General features: G+C 43.0%; 1 protein-coding gene across 1 annotated transcript; it reads right to left on the bottom strand.

The window, feature by feature from the left end:
• Positions 1 to 274: 274 nt before the first annotated feature.
• On the bottom strand, positions 275 to 4,514 carry LOC123154146 (probable methyltransferase PMT9). Its single transcript, XM_044572937.1, has 7 exons — positions 4,132 to 4,514; positions 3,865 to 4,029; positions 3,581 to 3,763; positions 2,884 to 3,481; positions 2,013 to 2,125; positions 1,701 to 1,921; positions 275 to 977 (listed from the first exon to the last, which is right to left on the bottom strand). The coding sequence occupies exons 1-7, from the start codon at positions 4,357 to 4,359 to the stop codon at positions 659 to 661; spliced, it is 1,827 nt and encodes a 608-aa protein (XP_044428872.1). The 5' UTR covers positions 4,360 to 4,514; the 3' UTR covers positions 275 to 658.
• Positions 4,515 to 12,568: the final 8,054 nt, after the last annotated feature.

The raw sequence follows: 12,568 nt of genomic DNA, 5'->3' as shown, positions 1-12,568 counted from the left end.
ACGGTTGCGGGATCTTCCGAGTGACAGCATGCCTGTTGCACGAGACCAGACCAGATTGGTTACGTCTTACTCCCTCCGTTCGGAATTACTTGTCTCGGAAATGGATGTATCTAGAACTAAAATACGTCTAGATACATCTATTTCTGCGACAAGTAATTCTGAACGGAGGGAGTACGTGTGTGGGTTAGAGACCATGTACTTAATTAAGCGGAAATTTCATCAAAATTCCAAGAAAAAAGAAAAAAAAACATATCAGACAAAAAGAGACATGAACTTAAGCTTTGACGTGACAAAAAAATACTGTAGCATATAATAGCATAGTTTTATGCTTTTTACTAACACACTGACGTGAAAAGTAATGGCCAATGGCAAATCTCCAGGTGTCAATTCTAAAATGGCATCAATTTACGAAAGTGAGATTAGCATTTTTCGACGACCATATTGTCCTGTGAATTCTGAACCATTGAAGTCTGCAACTCTTCATGTCATACTCCTCCTATCTCTTCTGTGAACATTCCATCACAGACACAAAACTGCGGAGAAAGGATAGTGTGTGCAAGTTCTAATGGAAGAGGCAGAGAACTACCATATAATACAGCTACGAGTTGGGAAACGACAGTTAATAAGATCAGAACAAGAGCAGTTTTGCGCTTGCTTGCTAGGAAGCCGCCTGCGCTGCCTGATCCCATAGCTTCTTCCTAACGATCAAGACTCTTTCATCATCTGACGAAAGTGCGTCTCTCTTTGGTTTCACCTCAGATGACCAGTCGTCCCATCTCAGCGCGGGTAGAAGCTTCTTGATGTAGTCTATGACAGCAGCTTTGTCCCTGATGATGGCGTACCCATGAGGCCTCATGATGCGGTCCATCTCGATCAGCAGATCTTCCAGGCCACAGCCTTGATTCTCCATCTCAGAGAACAGGAGCCACGCGTGAAGGAGGTCGTAGGTACGAGGGTATGTCGAGAATGACTCGCACCTTCAGTAACAAAGAACCATAAATAAATAGAATCAAGCAGTAGCCAGTCGTATGGAGCAGTCGTAGGAACTAGGAAGCATCAAGTATGGTACGGAAGTACACAGAACAATGCACAGGAAATTTATTTCATCAATAACCACAAGCCCGAGATGGCAAGCATCATGTTGCTAGTTAAGGAACAAGTTCTGGCATACGAGTAAATATGAATCAAGAATGGAAACTATTAGGCAGCAGAGGAGCCGCTGGTGTGGAGACAGGCATCTGGTTTTTCATCTTTGTGCAATTCTACTATACAGTTTTTCCAGTGCCCGTCAGTTAACGGCAGGGTACTTCTGTAGCAGCTAGGAAGGAAAATTTTCAATGAGAGAACTCTGATTCCATTCATGACACCATGTCTGGAATGTGACGAGTGGATTATATATTAACAGTGTGCATTCAGTATAATGACATAAAATTGAAACAACATAATACTATTGCTACACCCAACATATAGGGAAACATAAACTGCCGTGAAGCACCAAAATGTGGTACTCATATAGATAACCACTAAAACACAAGTTTCACGTATGAGCACTTGTCAAAATATTGACCTATTCTTTATGCAATTAAAACCTCTGATATAGTTATAAAATTATACCATGTGTGTCACTAAACAAAAAACATTCTAAATCTAAGAATCTAAGAAGTACATATAGTACAGAAGGTATTTCACAAACATCTTACCAGTCATGGATTGTCCCTATCAAACCACGGTCATATATGATCTTCAGTTTTCCAGATTCCATGAAAGGGGCTACATTCATTACCCAGACATCCTTTTTCCTCAGTGATGCTGCAAATCCGCCAAGGTTAGCATTCATATCCATAACATTTCTGAAGGAATACTTCTGTATCTCAGATTTCATAAGTTTCCAGTACTGAGCAACTCTAGAATTCCAAATTTCCTGCAGACAGTATTCCAAGGTTAGACACTTAAGATCATCATCTGGGAAGGGTGCGGCTTCATATAGCAAAATCAATCATCAAAACACTCACATTGTCTTCAGAAAAATTCTTTGAACTGATTCCAATCTCTTCCAAACGAGGGGGTGGTGCTGTGAGCCTTTGTGGCCAGGGAAGCAGTTCGGCTCCTTTAGCCTTGTTAACTCCTGGTTAAATAAAAGAACGTTACACCATCAGGGCACAAGTATGCTAGCCAACATTTAATGTTCCATATTAGAGTAATTTATGGAAGAACTACAAGTGAAGTTGGATTTTCTTTACAGAAACTTGTAATGGAAATTTTCTTTATTAACAGTTACAGCACCAGGCAATATACATATATGAACAGATGAACTCAACCAAATATGGCAATATACTACTACAGTTTCAAACTAGAAATGCTAATTGCAGGAAACTCTGCTGCAGAAATTGGAAACTATCAAACCATATACACCAATATTCTACTACAGTTCAAACCAGATATAGTGAAACAAAGCAAAGGTAATCAATGGTGGTGGCATGCAGGCAAATTGTCATGGCCAGCAAAGAGTGATCTGTGGAGGCCAAAAATTGCAGAATAAGGGGGCACATGATGACTTAATGCCAAGTGATAGAGCAGGCAACAGGTGGTTTGATCCTGTTAGTGGGCGGTAAGGCAGATCAAACAGGGTTGGCAAGGGGTATTCCCTTCAGGTAAGAGGTTAACCAAAGTACCCTTCTATATTATGACTAGCCAGTGCTCAATAAAGGGTTATGGCTAATGGTTATAATCTTGACCCTTTGTCTGCTCTAACATGTGCGAACTTTTGCCAGGGTGAAGTATATTTCAAGCAGAACACTAGAAGAAAGCAAGAGACAATACAATAGATAACAGACTATGGTAATTCAATAGTAATCTTGTGGCAAATCAGGAAAGTGAGCTTACTCTTGGAGTAGGGAGTTATGCATGCTTTCATGAGGACATTCCAAGCAGCATCTGGGTCATCATCATGGGCACACATGGGAGGAAGTGCTCTGGGCTCTCTCCTCATATAGCACCCATTTGTCAATGGTTTGACCCATATCACCGTCTGGCCCTCCTTTGAAGCAATCCTCCAGCACATCCTCTGAGCAAGATTGCTCATCTGCTTCCATATCTTCCGGTTAGCTGGATCATGATGAGCATAAGCCTCTGGTGAGGAATAAACGAAATACCCTCCAGGCCTCAAAACCCTATCCACTTCCAGCAACAAGATCCCATCCCTCTGCAACCAGTCGATTCGACAGCGTGAGCAATGCGCCAGCTCGAATGAGCGGCTTGGATATGGCAGCCTCCTTGTGCCCAGCACACCAAGGGTCGACGGGATCCCCCTCTCAAGGGCAAACTGAATCTGGTTCTCGTGCACATCGTTGGGAGCAAGCGACATTGCAATTATATCCAGCGGTAGGAGGTAAGCCCCGAAGCTAGCAACCCCGCAGCCGACGTCGAGCACGTTCCTGATGTTGCCTTCGTTGTTCAGCTTGTCATTTGGAAACCCCAACATCTAGCATCACACCAATCAACATTGGCACTATTCGTTAGCTTCCAAATGTAACCAAAAGGTGATGGGTTAACTGCTATAGGAGCTTGGAACGTTCCGAACCTGCGCGAGGTTCACAATGTACTTGTCGGCGCCGTGGTGGAAGTGGGTGCCTCCGCCGGGGAAGTTGATCTTGTCGCCGTTCACCACCATCCACCTCTGGTCTGACTTCTCGGAGGCGAGGTGCGTGTGGGGTATGTTGGCCGTCCACACCTCGTCCCTGCTCCTCGGCCACCTGATCGGCACCTAAACATTGCCACCCACATCACATCAGCATGATCGACCAACAGAAGGGCAAAATGCAACAATCTACAGCATGGTGGACTCATCGTCCGTGTTCATCTCACCAGGTAGCCATCGGGTGGGGGGATGAGGCAGTTGAGGCGGCGGGGCGCGGGCGGGCAGTGGCGCTCGTAGTGCTCCATGAGGGAGAGGTTGAGCCTGAGGCGGAGCTGGTGGTGGAGGCCCCGGTCCAGGCACGGGATCAGCTCCGAGTGCCTCGCGTCGCACACCTGCGCGGCAACCCCGGGCCGATCGAGTCAGCGAATCGAACCACCCGCCGTTAGCACGCACGTACGGAAACCGCGACGGCGAGGTGTGCGAACGTTACGTACCGGGAGGGAGGAGAGCGCGAGGCCGTCGGGGAGCGGGGCCTGGGCCTGGACCTGCGAGGCTCGGAGGCGGAGGGTGGGGCCGAAGGCGGCGCCGTGGAAGAGGCAGAGGAGCGCGAACGCGAGGGCGGCCCCGGCGAGGGCGCACGCGAAGGCCCGGCGGCGGCCCGTCGCGCCCGCGCCCCACCCCCGGCTGCCCGGCGGCGGCGGCGGCGGGGGGTGCGGCTTCATCGCGGCGGCGTTCCGCTCCCCGTCGCGCCTTGCCGCGGGGACGCGGGGGGAGGGGGCCCGGGGTGCGTGAGGCGGCGGGCGGCTGCTCGTTGATTCGATCGATCGATTGATTGATTACGCGGCGTGGGCGTGGGCGTGGGGGTGGCGAGGTGGGTGCGCGGAAGCGGAAGGGTGGAGGCGCGTGGAATGGAGCGGCGAAAACATTGGGAGCGGCACACGGGGGGTGGCTCAGGACAGAAGGAGACCGAGAGTGGACCGCGGTCTAGCCGCGGGCCACTCCTATTTGCCACGTTGCACGTAGGTCTCTTACTAAAAAATATGCCTTTGCGTTGCAACGGAAGAAACAAATCTTTTCATGTGCCTAATGGTGACCTATCCGTATTATCGCTTCTCCTCTTCACCATCGTTGCCAATGATAATCATGCTATCCACTTATTCACGATGAAAGTGTTTAATCCTAAGGCAATAAACACATACTCTGGAACGCCGCTTCGCGAGTCCTCCCTGCACCGACTTATAATTTTACGGACCTATTAATTATGATGATGATGAGCGTTATGCTTATCTCATCTTTACTTGATGCATGCATCATCCCTGCATTGTATGCAATTGTTCTTTTACCATGGTGCGCAATATATAATAAAGAGAATTACTGTTGGAAAATTTGTATCAAATAACAAAGGCCTTACACGATCAAGCTTGATAGCAACGGTTGGCAATTAATTAAAAAATCCACATATGGTTTCATACACCTTCTTCATCCTACCTAATCTAAATCATAAAATATCCACGTCCGACCGTACTCTGGTACAAACAAAACACATCATGCAAGGTTAAAAATCAGGCTACAGAGACACCGTAGAGACTAAAAAAACTAAAATTGAGAAAAGAATTTTTAAAAGGCTATTCAAAATACTAAAAACATAAGGCGTTATCACAGCCTATAGGGGCAGCCTTCATACGATGCAAGCCTTGGCGACGATTTCTTCAAACTTAGCGTCCTTCTAGCTTTAGAGGCTGCCTCTAACAAATAAACATGTTAATTGGTTCCACCTATAAGCAACCCGTGCCTTGCAACCGGTATAAAATAAATTTCATAGTTTGTGTCGTATTCGAGTGTTTACCTAGTGCAAAACTATAAATCCATCTAGATCGAAACAAAGACATATATTGGCTTCAAGTAATGCGGTGAGATAGCTGTATTTGCTCCTGATAGACTTCAAGTTTTACAGAGATGATTACTGGTGTGAGTAATTAGTCTGTGAATATATTCAAAAGAAAATGACCATGCACATAATTAGATGTGGCATTACCGAGAAACACAAAGCAACGTGAAGTCTTAGCTCAAATTAGTTACCCCTAATAAAAGATTACCCTAAAAAAGAATGCTAAAAAGTGCATGCCAGCCATACATTTTAATGCACGTAATGATCAAGGAACTTGAGTACCTCTCAGGTGTGTTACATGTTTGCTAGTATAATTCTCTCGATGCGTAGTTTGGTTTGCACATATTCAGCAATGCATGGATCCAGTTGATGGCCATGTCCGTAGTTTAAGTGCGTGGATTATGACCAGTGATTCCCTAATTGCGTCTTCATCTTCAAGTTTCACAAGCTCACTCGATCTCAATGGCATTGCTGCTAGCTCAATATTCACGTGGTCTGGTGCAACCCTGGCCCGGTGGACCGTACCTTGCCCAGCGGACCCTTTCTTCAAGTTTCACAAGCTCACTCGATCTCAATGGCATTGCTGCTAGCTCAATATTCACGTGGTCTGGTGCAACCCTGGCCCGGTGGACCGTACCTTGCCTAGCGGACCCTTTCTTCTTCGTGTCATCGTGCCGCTGCCGGCCATAGCTGATAGCTCATTGCACATCCACAACCACCACCACTACCCTCTCTACAGCTCGTGCAGTGTGATACGTCTCCAACGTATCTATAATTTTTGATTGCTCCATGCTATTATATTATCTATTTTGGATGTTAATGGGCTTTATTTTACATTTTTATATCATTTTTGGGACTAACCTATTAACCAGAGGCCCAGCCCAAATTGCTGTTTTTTTGCCTATTTCAGTGTTTCGCAGAAAAGGAATATCAAACGGTGTCCAAACGGAATGAAACCTTCGGGAACATGATTTTCTCAACAAACGTGATCCAGGAGAGTTGGAGTGGGAGTCAAGAAACAATCGAGAAGGCCACGAGGCAGGGGGGCGCGCCTACCCCCTGGGTGCGCCCTCCACCCTCGTGGGCCCCTCGTTGCTCCACCGACCTACTTCTTCCTCCTATATATATATCCACGTACCTCCCAAACATCTAGGAGCACCACGAAAACCTAATTCCATCGCCGCAGCCTTCTGTACCCGAGAGATCCCATTTTGGGGCCTTTTCCGGAGCTCCGCCGGAGGGGGCATTGATCACGGAGGGCCTCTACATCAACTCCATGGCCTCTCTGGTGATGTGTGAGTAGTTTACTTCAGACCTACGGGTCCATAGTTATTAGCTAGATGGCTTCTTCTCTCTCTTTGGATATCAATACAAAGTTCTCCTCGATCTTCTTGGAGATCTATTCGATGTAATCTTCTTTTGCGGTGTGTTTGTCGAGATCCGATGAATTGTGGGTTTATGACCAAGTTTATCTATGAATAATATTTGAATCTCCTCTGAATTCTTTTATGTATGATTGATTTATCTTTGCAAGTCTCTTCGAATTATTAGTTTGGTTTGGCCTACTAGATTGATCTTTTTTGCAATGGGAGAAGTGCTTAGCTTTGGGTTCAATCTTGCGGTGCTCGATTCCAGTGACAAAAAGGGAAACAACACGTATTGTATTGTTGACATCGAGGATAAAAAGATGGGGTTTATATCATATTGCATGAGTTTATCCCTCTACATCATGTCATCTTACTTAAAGCATTACTCTGTTCTTATGAACTTAATACTCTAGATGCATGCTGGATAGCGGTCGATGTGTGGAGTAATAGTAGTAGATGCAGAATCGTTTCGGTCTACTTGTCGCGGACGTGATGCCTATATACATGATCATACCTAGATATTCTCATAACTATGCTCAATTCTATCAATTGCTCGACAGTAATTCGTTTACCCACGTAATACTTATGCTCTTGAGAGAAGCCACTAGTGAAACCTATGGCCCCCGGGTCTATCTTCCATCATATTAATCTTCCAACGCTTAGCTATTTCTATTGCCGTTTATTTTACTTTGCATCTTTATTTACCTTTATCATAAAAATACCAAAAACATTATCTTATCATATCTATCAGATCTCACTCTCGTAAGTGACCGTGAAGGGATTGACAACCCCTTTATCGCGTTGGTTGCGAGGTTCTTATTTGTTTGTGTAGGTGCGTGGGACTCGAGCGTGATTTCCTACTGGATTGATACCTTGGTTCTCAAAAACTGAGGAAAATACTTACGCTACTTTACTGCAACACCCTTTCCTCTTCAAGGGAAAACCAACGCAGTGCTCAAGAGATAGCAAGAAGGATTTCTGGCGCCGTTGCCGGGGAGATTCACGCCAAGTCAAGTCAAGATTTGACTCCCAACAACGAGCCATTTCTGGCACCGTTGCCGGAGAGTCTACGCACAAGTCAAGACATACCAAGTACCCATCACAAACTCTTATCCCTCGCATTACATTATTTGACGTTTGCCTCTCGTTTTCCTCTCCCCCACTTCACCCTTGCCGTTTTATTCGCCCTCTCTTTTCCGTTCGTCGCTTTCTTGCTTGCCTTGTCGTTATGGCTAGTCCTCTATCTTCTCCGTTGTCTCCCGAGAATGAAGTTCTTAATTTTAAGCAAAGGGAGGAAGAAAATCTAAAAGACGCTTGGTATAGAATTTGCAATGCTCAAAATAGATCTACCAGGAAGCAATCTACTTCCGTTCTTCTCCGCAATTTTTTTGTAGGCGCTACTCCTTGGTACAGATATATTCTTGGTACCATTACCGGAGGGAATTTCTTGGGTAGCCATATTTTTTATTCTTATAACGCTATGATAGATTCGTTTGGCTCACCACCTCTTTTGGTTAATGGAACTATGTTAACTTTGGAACATGTGATGCAAAGGCTTGAAATTATTGAGAATAAAGTTGCTACTGTAGAGTTGATTGAGAATTTGGATAAAAAGATCCACAACCAAATTACCCAATATGGATCTAAGGTGGGAGTTACTCTGAAAAGTTTTAAGGAAAAAGAACCCATAGTTAATAAAAGAACAGATCAAGATTCTACTAGAATCGATAAACTTGAGGGAATTATCACCAACTTGGGGTCCGCTTTTTCTTCCGTTAAAAATACTCCAAATCCTCCTACCAAAATTTCCAAGCTTGTTTATGTTCCTAAAAATAAGGGTGAATCCTCTAGTAAGGAAACTGCAGATTTAAAATCAATAAGTGTTCATCCCAATCCTTTTGCTATCATTAAGGAACCGTTTGCTACAAATGATTTTCTTGATTTTGTGCCTAGGAGTTTGATAATTAATAAAAAGAAAGAAACTCCTAGGGATTATAGGTGTCTTATTGAAAAATTGCCCACCAAAAATGGCAATACCTAGATCTATCTTCGCTTTTATGCCTAGCTAGGGGCGTTAAACGATAGCGCTTGTTGGGAGGCAACCCAATTTTATTTTTATTCCTTGCTTTTTGCTCCTGTTTAGTAATAAATAATTTATCTAGCCTCTGTTTTGGTTGTGTTTTTTGTGTTTAATTAGTGTTTGTGCCAAGTAGAACCGTTGGGAAGACTCGGGGAAAGTCTTTTTAATCTTGCTGTAAAAAACAGAAATTTTAGCGCTCACGAGAATCGCTGCCATTTTTATTTGGAAAGTGCTATTTAGTTAATTCTTTTTGCAGACGATTAATAGATAAATTCCTCACGTCCAGAAATTTATTTTAGAATTTTTGGGGTTCCAGAAGTTTGCTTTAGCTACATATTACTACAGACTGTTCTGTTTTTGACAGATTCTGTTTTTCATGTGTTGTTTGCTCATTTTGATGAATCTATGGCTAGTAAAAGAGCTTATAAACCATAGAGAAGTTGGAATACAGTAGGTTTAAAACCAATATAAATAAAGAATGAGTTAATTACAGTACCTTGAAGTGCTGTTTTGTTTTCTTTCACTAACGGAGCTTACGAGATTTTCTATTTTGAGTTTTGTGTTGTGAAGTTTTCAAGTTTTTGGATAAAGATTTGATGCATTATGGAACAAAGAGTGGCAAGATCCTAAGCTTGGGGATGCCCATGGCACCCCAAGGTAAAATTCAAGGACACCAAAAAGCCTAAGCTTGGGGATGCCCCGGAAGGCATCCCCTCTTTCGTCTTCGTCTATCGGTAACTTTACTTGGAGCTATATTTTTATTTACCACATGTTATGTGTTTTGCTTGGAGCGTCTTGTATGATTTGAGTCTTTGCTTTTTAATTTACTGCAATCATCCTTACTGTACACACCTTTTGAGAGAGACTCACATGATTTGAAATTTATTAGAATACTCTATGTGCTTCACTTATATCTTTTGAGCTATATAGTTTTTGCTCTAGCGCTTCACTTATATATTTTAGAGCACGGCGGTGGTTTTATTTTATAGAAATAATTGATCTCTCATGCTTCACTTATATTATTTTGAGAGTCCTTTAGAACAACATGGAAATTTGCTTTAATATAAAAACTTTCATAGAAGTGCATTGAATACTATGAGAAGTTTGATACTTGATAATTGTTTTGAGATATGGAGATGGTGATATTAGAGTCATGCTAGTTGAGTAGTTGTGAATTTGAGAAATACTTGTGTTGAAGTTTGTGATTCCCATAGCATGCACATATGGTGAACCTTTATGTGATGAAGTCGGAGCATGATTTATTTATTTATTGTCTTCCTTATGAGTGGCGGTCGGGGACGAGCGATGGTCTTTTCCTACCAATCTATCCCCCTAGGAGCATGCGCGTAATACTTTGTTTCGATAACTAATAGATATTTGCAATAAGTATGTGAGTTCTTTATGACTAATGTTGAGTCCATGGATTATACGCACTCTCACCCTTCCACCATTGCTAGCCTCTCTAGTATCGCGCAACTTTCGCCAGTACCATAAACCCACCATATACCTTCCTCAAAATAGCCACCATACCTACCTATTATGACATTTCCATAGACATTTCGAGATATATTTCCATGCAACTTTCCACCATTCCGTTATTATGACATGCTTCATCATTGTCATATTACTTGCATGATCATGTAGTTGACATCGTATTTGTGGCAAAGCCACCGTTCATAATTCTTCATACATGTCACTCATGCATCATTGCACATCCCGGTACACCGCCTGAGGCATTCACATAGAGTCATATTTTGTTCTAAGTATTGAGTTGTAATTCTTGAGTTGTAAGTAAATAAAGTGTGATGATCATCATTATTAGAGCATTGTTCCAAGTAAGGAAAGGATGATGGAGACTATGATTCCCCCACAAGTTGGGATGAGACTCTAGACGAAAAAAGAGGCCAAAAAAAAGAAAAAGGCCCAAATAAAAAAATGTGAGTGAGAGAAAAAGAGAGAAGGGACAATGCTACTATCCTTTTTCCACACTTGTGCTTCAAAGTAGCACCATGATCTTCATGATAGAGAATCTCTTTCATATACCAGTGGGAATTTTTCATTATAGGACTTGGCTTGTATATTCCAATGACGGGCTTCCTCAAAATGCCATAGGTCTTCATGAGCAAGCAAGTTGGATGCACACCCACTTAGTTTCTTTTGTTGAGCTTTCATATACTTATAGCTCTAGTGCATCCGTTGCATGACAATCCCTACTCACTCACATTGATATCTATTGATAGGCATCTCCATAGCCCGTTGATACGCCTAGTTGATGTGAGACTACCTTATCCTTTTTTGTCTTCTCAACAACCACCATTCTATTCCACATATGGTGCTATATCCATGGCTCACGCTCATATATTGCGTGAAGATTGAAAAAGTTTGAGAACATCAAAAGTATGAAACAATTGCTTGGCTCGTCATCGGGGTTGTGCATGATTTAAATATTTTGTGTGGTGAAGATAGATCATAGCTAGACTATATGATTTTGTAGGGATAACTTTCTTTGGCCATGTTATTTTGAGAAGATATAATTGCTTAGTTAGTATGCTTGAAGTATTATTATTTTTATGTCAATATTAAACTTTTATCTTGAATCTTTCGGATCTGAACATTCATGCCACAATAAAGAAAAAAAATTACATTGAGAAATATGTTAGAAAGCATTCCACATCAAAAATTCTTCTTTTATCATTTACCTACTTGAGGACGAGCAGGAATTAAGCTTGGGGATGCTTGACACGTCTCCAACGTATCTATAATTTTTGATTGCTCCATGCTATTATATTATCTGTTTTGGATGTTAATGGGCTTTATTTTACACTTTTATATCATTTTTGGGACTAACCTATTAACCGGAGGCCCAGCCCAAATTGCTGTTTTTTTGCCTATTTTAGTGTTTCGCAGAAAAGGAATATCAAACAGAGTCCAAACGGAATGAAACCTTCGGGGACGTGATTTTCTCAACAAATGTGATCCAGGAGACTTGGAGTGGGAGTCAAGAAACAATCGAGGAGGGCACGAGGCAGGGAGCGCGCCTACCCCCCTAGGCACGCTCTTCACCCTCGTGGGCCCCTCGTTGCTCCACCGACCTACTTCTTCCTCCTATATATATCCACGTACCCCCCAAACATCCAGGAGCACCACTAAAACCTAATTCCACCGCCGCAACCTTCTGTACCCGAGAGATCCCATGTTGGGGCCTTTTCCGGAGCTCCGCCGGAGGGGGCATTGATCACAGAGGGCCTCTACATCAACTCCATGGCCTCTCCGGTGATGTGTGAGTAGTTTACTTAAGACCTACAAGTCCATAGTTATTAGCTAGATGGCTTCTTCTCTCTCTTTGGATCTCAGTACAAAGTTCTCCTCGATCTTCTTGGAGATCTATTCGATGTAATCTTCTTTTGCTGTGTGTTTTTCGAGATCCGATGAATTGTGGGTTTATGACCAAGTTTATCTATGAACAATATTTGAATCTCCTCTGAATTCTTTTATGTATGATTGGTTTATCTTTGCAAGTCTCTTCGAATTATCAGTTTGGTTTGGCCTACTAGATTGATCTTTCTTGCAATGGGAGAAGTGCTTAGCTTTGGGTT

Source organism: Triticum aestivum, chromosome 7A, assembly GCF_018294505.1.
Source record: "Triticum aestivum cultivar Chinese Spring chromosome 7A, IWGSC CS RefSeq v2.1, whole genome shotgun sequence".
NCBI classification, from domain to species: Eukaryota; Viridiplantae; Streptophyta; class Magnoliopsida; order Poales; family Poaceae; genus Triticum; species Triticum aestivum.
Note: the sequence above shows the minus strand (reverse complement) of the source record. Positions and strands in the feature narration are given on the sequence as shown.